Source organism: Abramis brama, assembly GCF_963993115.1.
Source record: "Abramis brama genome assembly, chromosome: 1".
Classification (NCBI taxonomy): Eukaryota; Metazoa; Chordata; class Actinopteri; order Cypriniformes; family Leuciscidae; genus Abramis; species Abramis brama.
Window position 1 is genome coordinate 44,366,980 of NC_139963.1, and position 21,669 is coordinate 44,388,648.

Sequence of the window (21,669 nt, forward strand, 5' to 3'; positions counted from 1 at the left end):
GTTAATGTGCATAAAACCAAAGCTTTTACGATTATAGAAGTCGTCAAATGAAAATATATGAGGCGTTAAGTTTTCAACAGAGTTTACAGGGCCAGGATTTAACTGGACGTCACCTGAGGAAAATAGAAGGAGGAAGATAAGAGCCCGGCTGATGGCTATGAAAACTGGCCGTTTAGTGCACTTAGGAAAATAAAATAAAAGAATAGGATTATGAACATAGTACAATGAATACAGGGATTTGGGAACAAACAATGATATCACTGCCTGGATATGAAAAGGAGGTGAACCTAAGCATTGTGTAACAATAAAGACAATTGTATCTAGGGCTGGGAGATATATCGCACGATATTGTTATGCGCATCTCATCAGTAAAGCCGGTTCCTTGATTAGTAGTAAATCACCATCACCTGCTTTCAGATGGAGCGGCATTTACTACAAAGAGCCGTAGTTAACTGACAAGCTGAGCCAAATCACATCAATATCGCGGACGTATCGCCAGCGATAATTAATGCGATATGGCTCAGCTTGTCAGTTAACTACGGCTCTTTGTATGCAGCAAAAACTCCAGTGTTAAATTAACACTCCTGGGAGTGTATGAGTCCACACTCAAGAGTGTTGAAGTTAATGAGATAATTAAGTGATTAATTTAGTGATGATTGAACATTATTGAAGACACCTGATGATAACAAGCAGAATCACTGAAGGAGAAAATCACAAATTGTAAGTTACCATTATTGTGATGGGTAGTTGCTTTAGTTGGGCTCTGACCCTTTTATATGTACTTTAGATTTTGTTTGGCTGTTGTATCTGAGTTATAACTGCCAGATGAACAAAGAATAAAGTGATCTGATGGTGTTGGTTATATTATGACAATCATCGTTTGAGCTTGATCACTGAACTCCTTATTTGTTTATTTCTGACTTAAATGTATGTTGTTGACCACAGAATAACTGTTTTTCTGCATAAATATCCAGAATTTTAGATGTAATATAAAGGATTTCTTAAAAGTTGTTTAAAAAAAAAAAAATCTTTCTTTTAGGCACACACAGACATCAAAATTCAGTATATGCATCTCAACAATGGTGATGAGCAGAATATTCAATTACGAAAAGTAAATTACATAGGCAATTCAGATCATAATTTATTCATACCGCAATGCATGATGGGAGCCATTAATGAGTTGTGATTGGTGGCAGCCACTGCAACATGCTTTATTATTGTCACCATTGTTGAGATTCACAGACTGATTATTGATGTCTGTGTTTCTAAAAAAAAAAATTTGAAAGTATTTTGATCAGAACAATGTTTATTAAATATTATGGGTTAAAAGAAATATACTGAAAGTCATATGCTGTAGACTCACAAAGCTGCTGCTAACAAGGTAAACCAAACTATCTCAATAAGCTTCATTTTTCAGATCACAGCATGATTATGTCAAAACATAACCAACACTATCAGATCACACTTTTGTTTGTTCATTTGACTGTTATAAATCAATAACAGCAGACAAACAAAATTTAAAGTGAATGTATAAAGGTCAAGAGCCCAACTAAAGCAAACACTGATCGCCAAAACGGTGGCTTACAATTTGTGATTTTCTCCTTCAGTGATTCTGCTTGTTAACATCAGGTGTCTTCAATAATGCTCAATCATCACTAAATTAATCACTTAATTATCTCATCAGCCCTAAATGCCGCTCCATCTGAAAGCAGGTGATGGTGATTTACTACTAATCAAGGAACCGGCTTTACTGACGAGATGCGCATAACAATATCGCGATTTAAATCGCCCAGCCCTAATAAACATATGGCAGGACTTCTACTTTCTGACCCCTGGATACAACTCAGGCTATTTTTGTTTTCTATGGTATATTACTGTTTTAATGGAAAATGGTATGATATTGTCAGAATTTGGCCTTTTTTTTACAGCAAGGGTTAACAGTGTATATCAACAGAAGCCGCTAAAAATCCAACCGAAAGTGACGCCTTGAATCTGACCAGAGTTGTATAGTCCAGGGGTCAGAAAGTAGAAGTCCTGCCATAGTTTATTCCACCCATGAACTCAGTCAGCTGATTTCACTAATTAGTTCTCTCTCCTGCCTGAATTAACAAATCCAGGTGATTGGAACAAAACACTGAGGAGGACTTTTACTTTCTGAACCTGGACTTTACACCTCTGCATAGCAATGCCACATGTCAGCCAAGAGCAAAGAAATAAACCAGAACTGGACCTTATCTGAGCCACAAAATCTGTGTATATTAAATATGGAGTCATTTCAGCCACAGCCTCAGATGAAATCAACTGAAGAGAAAAGAAGACATTAAATCTGTGAAGATCTCAGCAGAGGAGGATTAAACAACTCCACAAACAACATTACCAGCTTCACTTATTACTAACCAGACTGACTTTATTTCTGTCAGACGTCTACAGAAGTTTTTATTGAGAATTAACAGAGGTTTAACTCTAATGTGTTTCATTTAAAGTCACCATAACAGTGATTAGTGCTTCCATTAGTTGGACTCTTAACTCTAATTATATATTATATCTTTTCTGGCTGCTGTGACAGTGTGTTTGTTAAACACGTTTGCAGCAGCAAAGAAAGCTAAAATGAAATGATATCAGGTGATGATGGTCACCTTTTGATGGTTTTATAACCGTCATGAAGTATACTGCTCCACTGATGCTTTCCAAATCTAACAGTTGTGTTCCATTAATATTTTCACATCACAAACCATGAGTTACTGCAGTATGAGATACAGAATCAGTTAGAAAAATTTTATAAACTTGACCACTAAATGTTAATCTACTATGACAAACATCAATAATCAGCGTATTAATCTCAACAATGGTGACAATCAAAAGAACCTTGCTGCAATGCATGCTGGGTACCAGCATAGTACAAAACTCCCAGCATGCATTGCAACATGAATAAATTATGCAGCTGAATTGTCCTATTATTTAGTTTAATTTTAAATATTTGCTTTTATTTTTTGCTGTTGTTTTTGTAGTGACATTTAGTAGCTTTTTTGTAATGTTCAGAGTTGATCAGTTTATCTGAATATTTTTGATTGTCACCATTGTTGAGACACATACGCTGATTGTTGATAAGTGTGTGTGTCACACTATAGATACAATTTTTGTTCGCATGTTTGTTAAAATGTTTTAACTGATAGGTATAATACTGCTTGATCTCATGCTGCAGTAACACAGGGCTTATTATATTAATCGAACAAAACAATTTTATTATACAAATCACATCAGTGATTCAGGCAATAGCATCATGATTACAAAGCCATCAACAGGTAACCAACATCACATGCCCTGAATAAATTTAGCTTTCATTGCTGCTGCAAATGTGTTTGACAAACACACTGTCCACAGCAGCCAAAAAAGACAAAAATACATAAGAAGAGTTAAGAGCCTAACTAATGGAAACGCTAATCACTGTTATGGTGACTTCAAAATAAACACATCTCAATAAGGAGTTCTAACAGAAATAAAGTCAGTCTGGTTAGTAATAAGGGAAGCTGGTAATGCTGTTTGTGGAGTTGTTTAATCCTCCTCTGCTGAGATCTTCACAGATTTAACGTCTTCTTTTCTCTTCAGTTGATTTCATCTAAGGCTGTGTCTGAAGTCAGTTGTAGTTCTTGTGTTTCTTCTCGTCTCTTTTTCTGTTCTCTTCAGAGGTGTAAAGTCCAGGTTCAGAAAGTAAAAGTCCTGCTCAGAATTTTGTTTCAATCACCTGGATTTGCTAATTAGCAGTTTTTCAGCTAGGAGATAGAAATCAGCTGTCTGAGGTCATGGGTGGAATAAACATATGGCAGGACTTCTACTTTCTGACCCCTGGACTATACAACTCTGATTATTACCTCTTCCATAGACATCAGTGTGTATTTTACAAACTCTAAATGTATTTTTTTTAGTACTTATGTGAATTTATATGTCTGAAACCTAAAATAAACAGTATATGGTTGAAAACACTGAAAAGTTGTGATATATGACAGCTCTGAGCGCGCCTGTCTCTGGATAAATTCAACATTTGCAGACTTTATCCAAAGCGACTTACGAGGAATACAGCAAGCGATTTATCATGAAGAAGCAAACAATGCAAGAAGTGCTCAAAATACAAAGTTCAGGCATTGCTTAGAGTATAAGCCAGACAAAAAAAAACAATTATATATATATATATATATTTAATGTGGTTAAGTGCTCACCTAAGAGATTATTTTTCAGTTGTCTTTTGAATGTAGTCAGGGATTCTGGGAAGATCATTCCACCAGCAAGGAACTGTGAATGAGAATGTTCTGGAAAGTGATTTTGTGTCTCTCTGCGATTTTACCACAAGCCGTTGCTCATTGACCGATCGCTGTAACGCCTCAGATCAAGCGGCACGTGAACTGATCATCTCTTCCTCTTTACTAGTTATAGCATGACATAAACATGAATGATCATCAGAGAGGGTATTGAATATCGTCTCATGTAATCGCTCAATCAGTGTTTCAACTGCGGAAAGACATCAATAAAACAGCTTGTAAACAATGTCTACACATAACGTTACATTTACCTCAGGAAAGCCATTCAATGATCATGGCATGTTAGTTAGCTAGAAAAATTAACTCTAGAGTGGAGCATTTTGCTAAATATATGCAATATTAGCATAATATATTCATTATATTTTTACTCTGACATATCATTGAAAAAAATATAATGTGAATATTATAAAAACCACCTTATATTAATTCTATACAAATCTATTGTTAATTTCAGCCTTTAAGTAATTTAACAGCTTACAGGGTTCCCTATAGTTAACAGCAGGGACGGGAATGTCCCTGATAAAACCCTGATAAAACCCTCACCTGTAAGCTTTAGTTTGATCAGGGCTGGGGATAAACTCTGTGGGACAGTCACACTCCAGGACAGATGTTGCCCATCCCTGGTTTACAGCATTATTTGAGAGAGTTTTTTTTTTTTTTTTTTTTATCCAAATGAATCGATATTGAGTCAAATTAAATCAAGACCGGAATCGAATTGCAAGATTATGAATCGAATAGTGAAATTTGTGTCAATATCCAGCCCTAATAAAAACATCAGTCATTGTGTAAACACTGTAACATGTTCTGAACATTCTGTTCAGTTACCAAATGTTTTGCCAATCACAGAATATATCATGTGACACTGACAACTCTTTTAATATATTATTTTAATATATGTTTACTTTTATCAAAACCTTCAAGTATTTTGGTGTCTTCAGTGTCACATGATCCTTCAGAAATTATTCTGAAAGGCTGATTTGAGAAACATTTTGAAAACAGTTTTGCTGCATAATATTTTTGTGGAAACTGGGATAAAAAAAAAAGAAAAGAAAAAAAAGAATCAGGATTTGAGAAACAGAAAGTATACTTTATTTGAAATAGAAAGCTTTTGTAACACAAATGTCCCTTTTGATCATTGCGTCCTTGCTGAATAAAAGTATTCATTTCTTTAATTTTTTTTTTTTTTTTTTTTTCAAAAGAATAAAAAAAAAATCTTACTGGCCCCAAACTTTTGAACAGCAGTGTATATCAAACTAATAACAAATGTCTAATACACTCAAAACTTAAAAACAAAACAAAACGTAAATAGCCCAAGGAAAACAAGCAAGCTTGAGCAATGCATTTATGGCTTTACAATATTTTTTTGTCCCCCCACCTGGAAATCACAATTGTAACATTCTGTGATATTTCTATGACCGTGGAAACCTGTACAAATACATTTAAAATCAACAAGAAAAAGGAAGCTTGGTCACTTACTCAACAGTCAGAAAAGAAATGGGCTTAAACTAATATTCTGTTCCCTCAGTTGTCAAATGATAAGCTGCTGCTGCTGGCATTAACTAACTAATATACACATATGTAAATTCACACTGTGCAGTACAAAAAAATATGTTTTTTTAATGAATAATCAGATCATTGCTATTCAAATTGTATCATGCATAGTCTCTGAAGCATATGAAGGCTTACTAATATTACTACCCTGGAAATCCAGAGTTCTCACAAGAGCACAAGTTGAATTTGCTCAGCGAGTTTCTCTGGCGTCGAGTAATGATGCTCATTAAATATGCTCTTGTATCTGAGCTGCACCAATCACATCAGGTTATCTGATATAGGCAGGCCAGAGGCGAGCTAAAGAGATGACGACAGCGCTGTGACGTCGAAGTCATCAGTAAACATTGCAAGATGGCTATGGATGAACACCAGTAGTTTGAAACGGCTTTAGCTGCTACAATAAACGAGTTAGACTTGCTTTTCTCTAAAAGAGGAAACGAAGACGGCGCTCGAACCGTTCCTTTGCAAGAAGGGCGTTTTTGCTGTTTTGCTGACCGGATACAGTAAGAGTCTAATCTACCAGTTAGCTTCGCTGGTAGCTAAGCGTGTGGGGCTTGTTGTGATTGGTCGTAGTGTTATCCAATTGTGTGCAGTGAGATTTTCAAATGCATGCTTGGTGCCGCCCTTCGAGCTGGCCGATTTTCATTAGTCGACACCAGACCATTAATCTTTCAGATTTAGGTCTGGATTTCCAGGCTATATATTACAGCAAGTTCTGGTAAATCTGTTGCCTTGATGATGATCCTGGCCATTCACTTCTCACCCTACAGTAAACACATCAGCATCCTGGGATTGAAAGTTTCTCCTCCAGGCATTTATTACATCACCAGATCCAGCACCTGAAAATATATCAATGAATTCAAAATGCACATTTATAATTTTTTATATACAGTATATAATTTCACTCTTACATTCTCAATAATACATCTATGAAGTTTTCAGTAGCCCATTGTGAGTTTTGATTGATGTTTTTAGTTTGACACTCACCTTGATATGTTTACAGCTTCAGTTTAGAGTAAATGTCGCAACTCTCACTGTTATTGCCTAGAAGATGCCAACAGTTCATATGTGCTTACTTTAAATCCAACAATGAATTGAAATATGGCATAAATACATACATACTGTATATACATGCTTTATATACATATACATTATATATATAGTTAATGTATATAATTCAGTGTTCTATCAATATTTTTATTTTTACAGAGATGATCATTTTATTTCAAAATGAGTATGTTATACCAAATTATCTCAAAATAAACAATTTGCATGCAATAACCTTTTTTGGATCAGGTCAGTTTACAGTGCACATCCACAGAATCTGTTATGATCATAAAATCATACGAGCAGAGACTTTTGTTTCAGTTTACCTTTTTTTCTCTTTCTTTTTCTTCTGTTTCTTTGTAGATTTGAGTTCAATCTCAGCATATGTGATCTCAGTCGGTCCAGTTACACCATCTATAGAGAATGAAATAAGACACTAACAAGATTTGCAAATATAATAGAATATGATAATGATAAAAATGGATTTGATTTCTAATTTCTTTAGAAAATAACTACTGAACTCATCATAATGAAATTAAATACTTCAAATGACATCCTTAGTTACCTGTGCTTATTTCTTCATTAATCATTGTATCAATAGAGTCATAAACATTTGCAGTTCCTGTAATAAATGAATACGCTAATTTTAATGTATTAATTAATACATTTTTAAAAATATTTTCGCCATGCATCTTATAAATTTAATTCCACAGAAAAATATTGATTTCATGTTGACAAACTAAAAAACAATTAAGCACTAAACATATTTCATGTGTTAACATTCTAAATTACATAAAATAAATATTTTGTTATGCAGTTTTTGATCAAATAAAACCAAATGACATCAAGTTCAATACAAAATAGTTCAATGTATATGAAGACACAAAATATAATGTAAAAAATTTAGAAGAGTGAAAAATTATCTAGTTTTAAAATGCGTCCTCTTAGTTAAAAGCTATTCCTAAGTGTCTTTTATCTCAGCTTGTGAAGATTTATGTGTATATATATATTAATGGGTATAATGAGTAAAGACTGACCAGACAGCAGTGTGTTGTCTCCGGCTTCACTCTGGTTTTGCTCTGCTGTCTGACTGATGTTCTGCTGTTGACTGACAGGAGAGGGAGACTCAGATCTTACACCTAGTCAAACATAAAATATTTATGTAAATGTTTTGAGGAAAACTGACTTTCTCAGACAGCAACATGTCGGCCAAGATCCGCCAACATCTGACATGCAGATTCCACGTGTGCCAGATGTGGGCCGACACTATGTTGCTGTCTGGTTTAATCTCTTTCATGCAGTACATGTTTGAGAATGACAAGGTGTTTAGTGACATGCTTATATTTATTTACCACATTATGGTTGTGTTCTAAAACATTAAGCTTCTTCACTGCCTGCTGTTTTCAGCAAATGAAGCCTAATAAATGACTAATTTGGAGTGCTTTAAATATGTAGTGACTCTGTATCAAACAACTAGTGGAAGAGATGGAGGACTCACTGATTCAATGAATTTCAATGATTTCAATATAGATTACATTGATATTTTTATCAATACTTTTTAGTATTGAAGTAACAAACTTAATTTAAGCTGAAAACTGCCTAAAACACATTTACAACCAGCAAGCATATGTTTTACCACTTTAGGAGACGAGTTAAGACCAGAAAACCAGTTTAGACCGATGAAATGGCAATTCACAAGATGAGCGAGTGTAACATACAGTGTTTACAAGTCTGTCACTGAATTTTAATATGTCTGATAATGAACCTTTGTTTTTTCTCCAGCGCCAAAGCAGGACCAAGAAGACAATGATCAGAAATACAACAGTCAGTCCTGCAGTCACTCCAATTATCACAGGATTGAGATTGAGAACATCAGATCTTGAGGCTGGAGAAACTGAGATGCATATATTTTTACAGCTACATGTAAATTGTACAGGAATATATTTGAAAAGTGTTTATTTATCTTAGTCTCACCTCTGACTGAGATCCAGCTCTTGGGAGACTCTCCTCTCTCTGGGTGTTTGCAGTAGTAGAAACCCTCATGTGACTTTGAGACAGTCGGGATGATCATCTCTGTAGTTTGATTCTGGACGAGTGATCCATCTTTATAGAAATCAGCTCTGAGGATTGGTGGGGATGTATATTGATATAAACAGCGTAGAGTCAGAGTCTCTCCTTCAGTCACAGGATGAACAGGACTCTCCAGAATCACATCAGCTACTGAAATAGAGGAAACATGCAATACATGAACAACATGGTAACAATAAAAACAAAACAAAAACATAAAAAACCACTGCACTGTTTTCCACTGCGCACTGGTTTCTGAGTGTTTTTAGTGTATTGTTATGATGTTCTGTCTGCTTACATTAGTATCTGCTCTTGTTAAATCATCCTGCTATATGCATTGATTGTAAACTGCCAGTGAAATGAAAAATTCAGAAACACAGACTCACAGTGTACAGTGATATTAACAGGATGATATTTCTCTCCAGATTCAGACTGACACCAGTAAACTCCAGTGTCTAATGTGATTGTGGGGCTGATTGTACATGTAGATCCTGTTTTTGATCCCTCGTGTAATGATGAACAACCTTTCAGCCCGAAACTCTGTGTGTATATTCTCACTGTCCATCCATCAGAGTTACTGTGGTCTTCACAGCTCAGAGAGAGAGAGTCAGATGTGAAGTGTTGAGTTCTGCTGGGACTGATGATCAGAGACACTGGAGGAGAAACACCTGGAGGAGAAACACCTGACAAGACCATTACAGATATGATTTGGAAATAGTCTTTATTAAAGATCAATCAATCATTTAAAGTAAGTGTGAACTCACCAGTGACCCACAGAAGTTGTCTGTTGCTGTACCATGTTGTATAGGCTGGTTTCCCTCTCTCTGCTGTGCACACATAAACTCCTGTGTGTTTTAGAGCAACAGAACTGACAGTGTATTTTCCTCCAGCTCCTCTGCTGCTGTCTGAGAGCGGCTCAACACGAACACTCAAGCCTGTGTTAACTGAGAATATGCAGATGATCACTAAAGGAAATTATTTCTAATAATGTGTTTGATAATACCAGTAAATGTATATGCTATCACACAGAGGACATTATAATACCTGATGAGAGAGAGAACCAGCTGAATGTCCAGCCTGTAGAAGAGCCAACCTCACAGTTCAGAGTCACTGGATCTCCTTCAGTCAACCACTTCTGAGGAGAAACACTTAAAACTGTCTGGGCTTCATCTGAAATAGAGACATCACTCATTAATAACATGTTAAACTTGTGTGTGTTTATGAAGAGATGATCAGACTGACCTGATACTGTCAGTGTAACTTCATCACTCAGTTGTGATCTGTGTGATCCTTCAGTCTCTGTTCCATAACAGGAGTATTTCTCTGCGTCAGACTCAGTAACAGACCTGACTGTGTGTTCCTGTAGTTCACTGAAATCCATTAATGTACGTCCTTTATACCAGGTGTACTGCCAGCTAGAGACTCCTTCAGCATCAATGTCACATCTGAGAGTGACTGTCTCTCCACTGAATACATGTTGATCAGGTTTAATGGTCACTCTGGATTTTGGTCTTTCTGCACAACGACAACATAAACAATGAAAATAATGTGACAATTAATTTAATTAATTAAAATAATAAAATGTGCTGTTTTTCCCCCATCTAGGAACAGTTACTTGATTGACCAACGCAGTGAATGTGATTTAATCAAGTACAACATAAGATAAGCATCTTTATTGATCCTCAAACAACATTCCAATCAATCAATCAGATTTGAGGGACCGGTTTACAGTTTATGTCAAGTTTAAGCTTACAACCAGGGTTTACAGTTGTGCTTCTGTGTTATTCACCTATCATTTCCCTCTGAATTTAGAGATACTTTATGATTAGGTCTTAATTCAATGACCATAAAACGCACATGTTAAATCATGTTAGACTGAAGTGTTGTTCTCTATTGCTGTTATTGTCACTTATTAAGTGCCTTATGAAATTATTGTCAGTAATTTCTCAGAGCAGGTCATAAAGTGAGAGAAAATACTTGCCATGTATTGTCACTGTTACTGGTTCACTGTAATTTGTGTATTGTTCTCCTCTTCGTGCTCTGCACTTGTACTCTCCTCCATCAGAGACTTGCACAGGATCGATTGCTTTAGTTTCAGCATCAGTAGATTCAGTGTTTGAGTCTTTACTCCAGAGAAACTCCCATCCATCCAGTGTTTGATTCAGCGAACATTTCAGAAAAACCTTGTCTCCAGTGAACACTGAACTCTGTGGCTCAACAGTCAGAGTTGGTTTGGGAAAATCTGTCAATATAAAGTCAGTGGGAACATGAAGTGAAGTTTTTCAGCAGAACTCATTCTCTCACTGGTTAATCATTAAGTGCATTTTGATTTCACAGACAATGTAATATAGCGACTGGCAACAATTATAGGAACAAACAAGGTTAAGTGCAATGCAAAGAGTTAAAGGACAACAAAGGTGCAAAGACCACCTTATGTGGGGTTCAAACCCACATTCTTTAGGCTAGTCCTGAGCTCAAAGAAGGGTCACACCACCTACATCTACACCAGTCAGACAGACATATCAGTATCATTTACCAAAGTGTTGCAAATTGTTGTTGTAGTTCAAAGGACTTTTTTTAAACAAATTTTTATTATTATTCAACCTGTTCAGTTTTTGTGATGTCTGGAGAGTTTTCAAGAATTTCAAGACAAAGCAAATGTCTAAAGATACTCTATGTTTCTATATTCTTCATAACAAATTTTGGCCATGTAATATTAATATTAGTAGTATTACAGAAATTGTCATTTTTGTGACTGAATTTGTTTTTTTGACAGAATCATCTGTGTGGTGTTATATTAGTCACAAGACATGAATCATTTCTATAACTTGTTTAAAAAGCTGTGTTTATAATCATGACACTGATAAGGCTGGATTCATGAAAATCAACTTAAGAAAGAAGTTAAGACAATTCTTAAGATAAATTAGTTCAGAATGTTCCTTTGGGGATTTAAGACAGGTTGGAAGTTATTATTGAACTTATTTAGGATGATTTTTAAGAACATTCTTTTCAGGAATATGAATACTTAAATGTTTTAAGAATAATATCTCAAGAATAAACAATAAAAACATTAAGAAAAATCTTCAAAATATTATTATATTTCTTTCTTAACACTAGAACTCCCAAGGCGGTCATTTTGACCGTTTTTAAATTTTACAGTACAATAACTTTGTTAAAATAAATGTGGCTGTAGGACTCTGACTTTTCCTAGATATGTGTACATTTTATTCTGACACTGTTATTTTATTAAAATCACAAAACACACAACAGTTCTGACTATTTCTACCTAGAATGACCATAACGGTCATTTTGACCGCACGCATTATAGATATCATAAGTCCGCTACATTGCAAGTTTCGCGGAGGGACTTTATCACACGAATGGCGAGCGAACTTCGCTCCGACCACATGGAATCAAAAGCCATACAACTGGAGGAACTGCAAACAAAATAAAACCAAGGAGACATGTGCCAAATGTCACAAAAGTGTGTGGGAGCTGCACGCGAAAGGCGGTGTTTACCTGTGTGGGATGTGAGTAAGCGTCAATGATGCGGGGTGTTTGCGCCGTTCAAATGGGCAGTTAACCTGATTTTGTTCGTTGATATTTTTTGTTCACTGAAACTAATCGTTCTAAAGCAGTTCGTTTTCTTGTTTAGCTAATGTTCATGTTTTTTCTTAGCCTGTTTGTATACATTTCCACATTCATTTGAATTAAAATTTTGTGTCCTGTTTATTATTACCCATCATTGTAGATCCATTTATTTTTAGATTTTGTATTGATTATTGAACTTATTTACAAACAGGGCTGTACTAAACGATATGAGCTTTGACGTTTGCTAACTTTTGTGCATGTCTATTCACATCCCAGCGGGCACCTTGATGTCAAAATGACGTCAAAAAATAGGTCAAAAATGAAAGTCATATTGACGTCAAAGTATCGATGTCAATTTGATGTCAAGATTTTGACCTCTGCTGATGTCATTTTGCCAAACAAAAATGTGAAATGCATGACCGTACACTTATTACCAGCTTCACTTAAAACTAACCAGATTTACTGTATTTAACTTCCGGTTTAATGAAATCATAATCATAAATATTTTTGTATTTTAAAGTCACCATGATGGTGGTTAGCGTTTGCTTTAGTTGTGCTCTTGACCCATGACTTGGTGATATATAATTTTCTCTGACTGCTATAATTGTGTGTTTATAAAGCACAATTGTTATAGCTAAAAAAATCCATGAGATCAGGTGATGTTGGCTGTTTATTGACGATGATGATGATGATGATATCATGTTGTGGCCTGAATCCTTGATCTAATTCAGAGTCTAATGCTTTGATTATATAGGACTTGTGTTTTTAAAGGTTTATAATAGAAGCCATTTAATTTAACAGTATGCGAGCAGTGTTGTTTATCAAATAATATTAATGATTTTACAGACATTTAGTGCATTAAACTTTTTCCTCTACATTATAACTTAGCCATCAAGAATCAGTGTATGACTCTCAACAATGGTGACAATCAATGAAAAGCTTCATGCTGCAGTGCATGCTGGGTACCACCAATCAAAACTCACCCATATCTCCCAGCATGCATTGCGGCTTTAATAAATTATGCAGCTGGAGTTGATCTGATTATCTGGATATTTTGTTTGATTGTCACCATTGTTGAGATTCATATGCTGTTTCTTGATGTCTGTGTGTGTCTAAGTACTGCCATAGATGAAAGGGTTTTGTGCACTAAATAGTTAAAAAAAACAAGTATATTGTTTGTTTGATAAAACTGTAGACATGCTGAAGAATCAAATGACTTCTATTATGAATTAAACAATATTAAATACAATATTAAGTCCTATATAATCAAAACATTAAACACTGAATCAGATCAGACATTCAGGCATTTACATGATGATGATGATGATATCATCATAAATAAACAGCCATCATCACCTGATCTCATTTTCTCATGGCTTTTTTAGCTACAACACATGTGCTTTATTAACACACAGTTAGAGCAGACAGAGAAAATTTTATAATTAAGAGTCAAGAGTCAAGAGCACAACTAAAGCAAATGCTAACCACCATCATGGTGACTTTAAAATACAAAATATGATTTCATTAAACTGGAAATTAAATGAAGTAAATCTGGTTAGTTTTAAGTGAAGCTGGTAATAAGTGTACGGTCATGCATTTCACCTTTTTGTTTGGCAAAATGACATCAGCAGAGGTCAAAATCTTGACATCAAATTGACATCGATACTCTGACGTCAATATGACTTTCATTTTTGACCTCTTTCGTGACGTCATTTTGACATCAATGTTGATGTCATATTGATGTTAAATTGACGTCAAGGTGCCCGCTGGGGTGGTGAGTGCGGTGAAAAAAATATATTATTTTGACGCAAAACGTCCTCAAATTTAGTTGTACTGCCAGCTAGAGACTCCTTCAGCATCAATGTCACATCTGAGAGTGACTCTCTCTCCACTGAATACATGTTGATCAGGTTTAATGGTCACTCTGGGTTTTGGTCTTTCTGTACAATAAACAGTGAAAATAATGTGGTGATTCATTTAATTAATTAAAATAATAAAATGTGTGTTTTCTTCTCTCTAGGAACAGTTACTTGATTGACCAACAGAGTGAATGTGATTTAATCAAGTACAACATGTTCCTGGATAAACATCTTTATTGATCCACAAACAACATTCCAATCAACCAATCAGATTTGAGGGACCAGTTTACAGTTTATGTCAAGTTTAAGACTACAACCAGAGTTTAGTGCTTCTACATCAGTGTTATTCACCTATCATTTCTTTCTGATTTTAAAGATAATTTATGGTTAGGTCTTAAATGGCAAAAATTACCATGACCATAAAACGCACATGTTAAATCAGGTTAGACTGAAGTGTTGTTCTCTATAGCTGTTATTGTCGCTTATTAAGTGTCTTATGAAATTATTGTCAGTAATTTCTCAGAGCAGGTCATAAAGTGAGAGAAAATACTTGCCATGTATTGTCACTGTTACTGGTTCACTGTAATTTGTGTATTGTCCTCCTCTTCGTGCTCTGCACTTGTACTCTCCTCCATCAGAGACTTGCACAGGATCGATTGCTTTAGTTTCAGCATCAGTAGATTCAGTGTTTGAGTCTTTACTCCAGAGAAACTCCCATCCATCCAGTGTTTGATTCAGCGAACATTTCAGAAAAACTGAGTCTCCAGTGAACACTGAACTCTGTGGCTCAACAGTCAGAGTTGGTTTGGCAAAATCTGTCAATATAAAGTCAGTGGGAACATGAGATGTGAAGTCTTTCAGCAGATCTCATTCTGTCACTGGTAAATCATTAGTGCATTTTGATTTCACAGAAAATGTAATATATTGACTGCCAACAATTATAGGAACAAACAAGGTTAACATTCATTCAGTGCAATGCAAAGAGTTAAAGGACAACAAAGGTGCAAAGACCACCCTATGTGGGGTTCAAACCCACATCCTTTAGGCTAGTCCTGAGCTCAAAGCAGGGTCACACCACCTACATCTACACCAGTCAGACAGACATATCAGTATCATTTACCAAAGTATTGCAAATTGTTGTTGTAGTTCAAAGGACTTTTTTTTAAAATTATTATTCAATCTATTCAGTTTTTGTAGTGTCTGGAGATTTGCTAATTTTCAAGACAAGGCAAATGTCAAAAGATACTCTGTGTTTCTATATTCTTCATAACAAATTTTGGCCATGTAATATTAATATTAGTAATATTACATAAATTGTCATTTTTGTGACTGAATGTTTTGAGTAAAAAAAAAAAAAAAATGTGTCACACCTCAGAACCATCTGTTGGGTGTTACTACACTGTAAAACCTAACAGTAATATGTACTAAATAAAATTTAGTTCACAGAACTAAAATATTACCAAAACTTGAATGACTGAAACAGAACTCAAACTGAATGAGTTATAGAACATTTCTAGATCCCAGAATGATAATTGTATAATTAAGTGATTAATTAAGTGATGATTGAGCATTAGTGATGAGCACCTGCTGTTAACAAGCAGAATCACTGAAGGAAAGAGAAACACAAGAACTACAACTGACTTCAGCCACAGCTAAATCAACTGGAGATAAAAGAAGACATTAAATATCTCAAGATCTCAGCAGAGGAGGATTAAACAACTCCACGAACAGCATTACCAGCTTCACTTATTATTAACCACTTTGACTTTATTACCGCCATTCGTCTACAGAAGTTCTTATTAGAATTAACAAAGGTTTAGAAGTTGATGATTTGAGTTTCATTTAAGGTCACCATGATGGAGATCAGCGTTTACTTTAGTTGAGCTCTTGACCCTTGACTTTTGCACTTAAGATTTTCTTTGACTGTTATAATTGAGTGTTTATAAAACATATTTGTTATGGCACAAAAGTCTGATCGGGTGTTGATGGTGAAGGACTGATGATGACAATCATCATTTAGTAACTTGATTCACTGAATTCATTCAGAGTCTGATCTCTGAATAAAAGGGCAATGTATTAGTTTAACTCAAAACTGTGATTCTATAAGAGCTAGCCATGTTGTGACCATTAGATAATATGAAGGACTTTATAAATAGTTGTGCACAAAAAGTTACACAGAAAAGGTATTGCATTATTAAGACTCACACAGACATCAAGAATCAGCATATGAATCTCAACAATGGTGACCATTAAAAAATGATGCATGCCGAGTACTAGCATAATACAAAACTTATCCATGGCTCCCAGCATGCATTGCGGCATAAATCATTTTTTAATGGTCACCATTGTTGAGATTCATACGCTGATTCTTGATGTCTGTGTGAGTCTTAATAATGCAATACCTGTGTAAGTAATACCATAGAGTAGGGCTGGGCGATTTAAATCGCGATATTGTTATGCGCATCTCGTCAGTAAAGCCGGTTCCTTGATTAGTAGTAAATCACCATCACCTGCTTTCAGATGGAGAGGCATTTACTACAAAGAGCTGTAGTTAACTGACAAGCTGAGCCATATCGCATTAATATCGCGGACGTATCGCCAGCGATAATTAATGCAATATGGCTCAGCTTGTCAGTTAACTACGGCTCTTTGTACACAGGAAAAACTCCAGTGTTAAATTAACACTTCTGGGAGTGTATATGAGTCCACACTCAAGAGTGTTAAAGTTAATGAGATAATTAAGTGATTAATTGAGTGATGATTGAACATTATTGAAGACACCTGATGTTAACAAGCAGAATCACTGAAGGAGAAAATCTCAAATTGTAAGTTACCATTATGGCGATCAGTGTTTGCTTTAGTTGGGCTCTTGACCCTAATATTATTAACTTTAGATTTTGTTTGGCTGTTGTATCTGAGTTATAACTGCCAGATGAACAAAGAGAAAAAGTGATCTGATGGTGTTGGTTATATATGACAATCATCATTTGAACTTTATGTTTTTGATGTATGTTGTTGGTTACAGCATAACTGTGATTCTGCATAAATATCCAGAATTTTAGATATAATACAAAGAATTTCTTAAAAGATGTTTAAAAAAAAAAAAAATTAAGGCACACACAGACTTCAAGATTCAGTCTATGCATCTCAACAATGGTGACGAGCAGAGTATTCAATTAGGAAATGTAAATTACATAGACAATTCAGATCATAATTTATTCATACCGCAATGCATGATGGGAGCCATTATTGAGTTGTGATTGGTGGCAGCCACTGCAACATGCTTTATTATTGTCACCATTGTTGAGATTCACAGGCTGATTATTGATGTCTGTGTTTTAAATGAATTTAGTTGAGAGTCTTTTGATCAGAACAATGTTTATTAAATATTTTGAATTATAAGTAAAGTACTGATAATCATAGGCTGAAGAATCACAAACCTGCTGCTAACCAAACTATCTCAATAAGTTTCCTTTTTCAGGTCACAGCATGATTATGTCAAAACATAACCAACACTATCAGATCACATTTTACTTTGTTCATTTAACTGTTAGAAATCAATAACAGCAGACAAACAACAGTAAAAATTAAAGTAAACATATAAGGGTCAAGAGTCCAACTAAAGCAAACACCCATCGCCGTAATGGTAACTTACAATTTGTGATTTTCTCCTTCAGTGATTCTGCTTGTTAACATCAGGTATGCTCAATCATCACTAAATCACTTAATTATCTCATTAACTTTAACACTCTTGAGTGTTAATTTAACACTCATATTTTAACACTTTACACTCTTGAGTGTGGACTCATATACACTCCCAGCCCCAGGAGTGTTAACTTAACACCGCTCCATCTGAAAGCAGGTGATGGCGATTTACTACTAATTAGGGCTGGGCGATTTAAATCGCGATATTGTTATGCGCATCTCGTCAGTAAAGCCGGTTCCTTGATTAGTAGTAAATCACCATCACCTGCTTTCAGATGGAGCGGCATTTAGGGCTGATGAGATAATTAAGTGATTAATTTAGTGATGATTGAGCATTATTGAAGACACCTGATGTTAACAAGCAGAATCACTGAAGGAGAAAATCTCAAATTGTAAGTTACCATTAAGGTGATGGGTGTTTGCTTTAGTTGGGCTCTAGACCATTATATGTTTACTTTAATATTTACTGTTGTTTGTCTGCTGTTATTGATTTATAACAGTTAAATGAACAAAATAAAATGTTATCTTATAGTGTTGGTTATGTTTTGACATAATCATGCTGTGATCTGAAAAAGGAAACTTATTGAGATAGTTTGGTTTAACTTGTTAACAGCAGTTTTGTGATTCTTCAGCCTATGATTATCAGTACTTCACTTATAATTCAAAATATTTAATAAACATTGTTCTGATCAAAAGACATTCAGATAAATTCATTTAAAACACAGACATCAATAATCAGCCTGTGAATCTCAACAATGGTGACAATAATAAAGCATGTTGCAGTGGCTGCCACCAATCACAACTCATTAATGGCTCCCATCATGCATTGCGGTATGAATAAATTATGATCTGAATTGTCTATGTAATTTACTTTTCCTAATTGAATATTCTGCTCGTCACCATTGTTGAGATGCATAGACTGAATCTTGACATCTGTGTGTGCCTAAAAGAAAGATTTTTTTTTAAACAACTTTTAAGAAATCCTTTATTATATCAAAAATTCTGTGCATTTATGCAGATTCACAGTTATGCTGCTGTAACCAACAACATAAATCGAAGTCAGAAAGAAGGATTTTAATGAGTTCAGTGATCAAGTTCAAATGATGATTGTCATAATATAACCAACACCATCAGATCACTTTTTTTTCTTTGTTCAACTGGCATTTATAACTCAGATACCTCAGACAAACAAAATCCAAAGTTAATAATATATGGGTCAAGAGTCCAACTAAAGCAAACACTGATCGCCATAACGGTGGCTTACAATTTGAGATTTTCTCCTTCAGTAATTCTGCTTGTTAACATCAGGTCTCTTCAATAATGTTCAATCATCACTAAATTAATCACTTAATTATCTCATTAACTTAAACACTCTTGAGTGTGGACTCATACACTCCCAGGAGTGTTAATTTAACACTGGAGTTTTTGCTGTGTACAAAGAGCCGTAGTTAACTGACAAGCTGAGCCATATCGCATTAATTATCGCTGGCGATACGTCCGCGATATTGATGCGATATGGCTCAGCTTGTCAGTTAACTACGGCTCTTTGTAGTAAATGCCGCTCCATCCAACGCTATCTCACGACCAATTCGTACGAATTCGTACGAATGATAAAAAGATGGCTAATTCGTACGAATTCGTACGACCTCACTCGTACGAATTTGTACGATTTGTCTAAACCCACGTGATGGGTAGGTTTAGGGGCGGGGTCAGGGGTAGGTCATTCGTATGAATTCATACGAATTGGGCAATTCGTCAAATATGTACGATTTTGCAAAAATCGTACGAATTCGTACGAGTGAGGTCGTATGAATTCGTACGAATTAGCCACCTCGTAGAATTTGTACGTTTTCCCGTGAGATCGGGTTGCTCCATCTGAAAGCAGGTGATGGCGATTTAGTACTAATCAAGGAACCGGCTTTACTGACGAGATGCGCATAACAATATCGCGATTTAAATCGCCCAGCCCTACTACTAATCAAGGGAACCGGCTTTACTGACGAGATGCGCCTAACAATATCATGCGATATATCGCCCAGCCCTAGTGTTAAAGTAACACTGAAGCAGTGTTAAAGTTAATGAGACAATTAAGTGATCAATTGAGTGATGATTGAGCATTAGTGATGAACACCTGTTGTCACTGAAGGAAAGAGAAACACAAGAACTACAACTGACTTCAGCCACAGCCTTAAATTAAATCAGATGAAGATAAAAAGACATTAAATCTGTGAAGATCTCAGCAGAGGAGGATTAAACAACTCCACAAACAGAATTACCAGCTTCACTTATTACTAACCAGACTGACTTTATTTCTGTCATATGTCTATTAGGGCTGGGTGATATATCGCATGACATTGATATGCGCCTCTGCTCCATCTGAAAGCAGGTGAAGGCGATTTACTACTAATCAAGGAACCGGCTCTACTGACGAGAGGCGCATATCAATGTCATGCGATATATCGCCCAGCCCTAATAGACATATGACAGAAATAAAGTCAGTCTGGTTAGTTTTGACTAAATTAATTTAAAAAAAATTGTCACACCTTAGAACCGTCTGTGTGGTGTTCTATTAATCACAAGACATGAATCATTTCTATAACTTGTTTAAAAAGCTGTGTTTATAATCATGACACTAATAGGGCTGGATTCATGAAAATCTTCTTAAGAAATAAGTTAAGGCAGTTCTTAACCTGTTAACTGTCACCCCCCTTTTTTTGAGTAGACATGAAAATGCACATTTCGAACTTAAATGGTTGTAATTAAAGAATGGTTTGGAGTATAGATGCACAATTGGTCTTGTTTTAAAGAAGACATTTGGCAGATTTGGCAAAAAATCAAAGTCAAAAATCTGAAGAAGTTGTGTTTCAAAATTTAGGTTGATATCTCAAAAAATGAGCTTTCAGTAAGATTTTGTTTGGGCGCAGTACCAAACTTTTTCACTAGGTTACTGCCCATATAAGGGCGCCTCCATTACCATATGTGATTTGATGGATCTGAACCATTATTTCCACAATTTTCATACAATTTATGAAGTAGACATTCTATTCAGAAGTAATATGAGAAGTTTGGCAAATTTTGATATGAATTCAACCTCTAAGAAACACATAAAAATGTTCATTGCTATTTCAAAATAAAGGTCTGAACCTGGTCTGAACACGCCTTAGGAATATGAAAATATTCTTGTTGCAAATTGATAAATTACGGCTCCTCTGTAAATTATTTTGAAAATCAATCACCAAATATGAAAACTAGAGATTGTTAGCTTTCAAATGATATATGACAGTTAACAGGTTAAAGGTATAGTGGAGGATTTTTTACTTCCGGGTGGATCACCTATACTATTGGTCCTCCTAATTGTCAATCATTCTGGTGAATCAATCAAACGTATTCAAAAAGTGGAGAGGGCGGGTCTTATCTAAAATGTGGAAAGATCCTCCATTATACCTTCAAGATAAATTAGTTCATAAGAATGTTCCTTTGAGAATTTAAGACAGGTTTGAAGTTAGTATTTATATTATTTAGGATGATTTTTAAGA

At 35.2% G+C, this 21,669-nt stretch overlaps 1 protein-coding gene across 9 annotated transcripts in view; it reads right to left on the reverse strand.

The window, feature by feature from the left end:
* The window catches only part of LOC311087967 (basement membrane-specific heparan sulfate proteoglycan core protein-like), a 119,022-nt gene that overhangs the window by 55,937 nt on the left and 41,416 nt on the right, over positions 1-21,669 (reverse strand). For 3 of the 9 annotated variants that reach the window (XR_014607403.1, XM_084121513.1, XM_084121512.1), the window contains exons 12-14: positions 14,983-15,243; positions 10,960-11,220; positions 10,221-10,493 (exon numbers count right to left, since the gene is read on the reverse strand). Coding sequence is in view for 2 of the 9 variants with exons in the window: in XM_084121513.1 (XP_083977639.1) it covers positions 10,221-10,493; positions 10,960-11,220; positions 14,983-15,243 (795 nt within the window). In the remaining 7 variants the exon portion in view is untranslated. Of the gene's footprint in view, positions 1-5,379; positions 6,704-6,851; positions 6,909-7,237; positions 7,326-7,476; positions 7,534-7,948; positions 8,051-8,676; positions 8,806-8,885; positions 9,132-9,364; positions 9,662-9,742; positions 9,923-10,022; positions 10,149-10,220; positions 10,494-10,959; positions 11,221-14,982; positions 15,244-21,669 lie in introns of those variants that run through there. The other 6 variants (XR_014607404.1, XR_014607405.1, XR_014607406.1 and 3 more) reach the window with 6 other exon arrangements.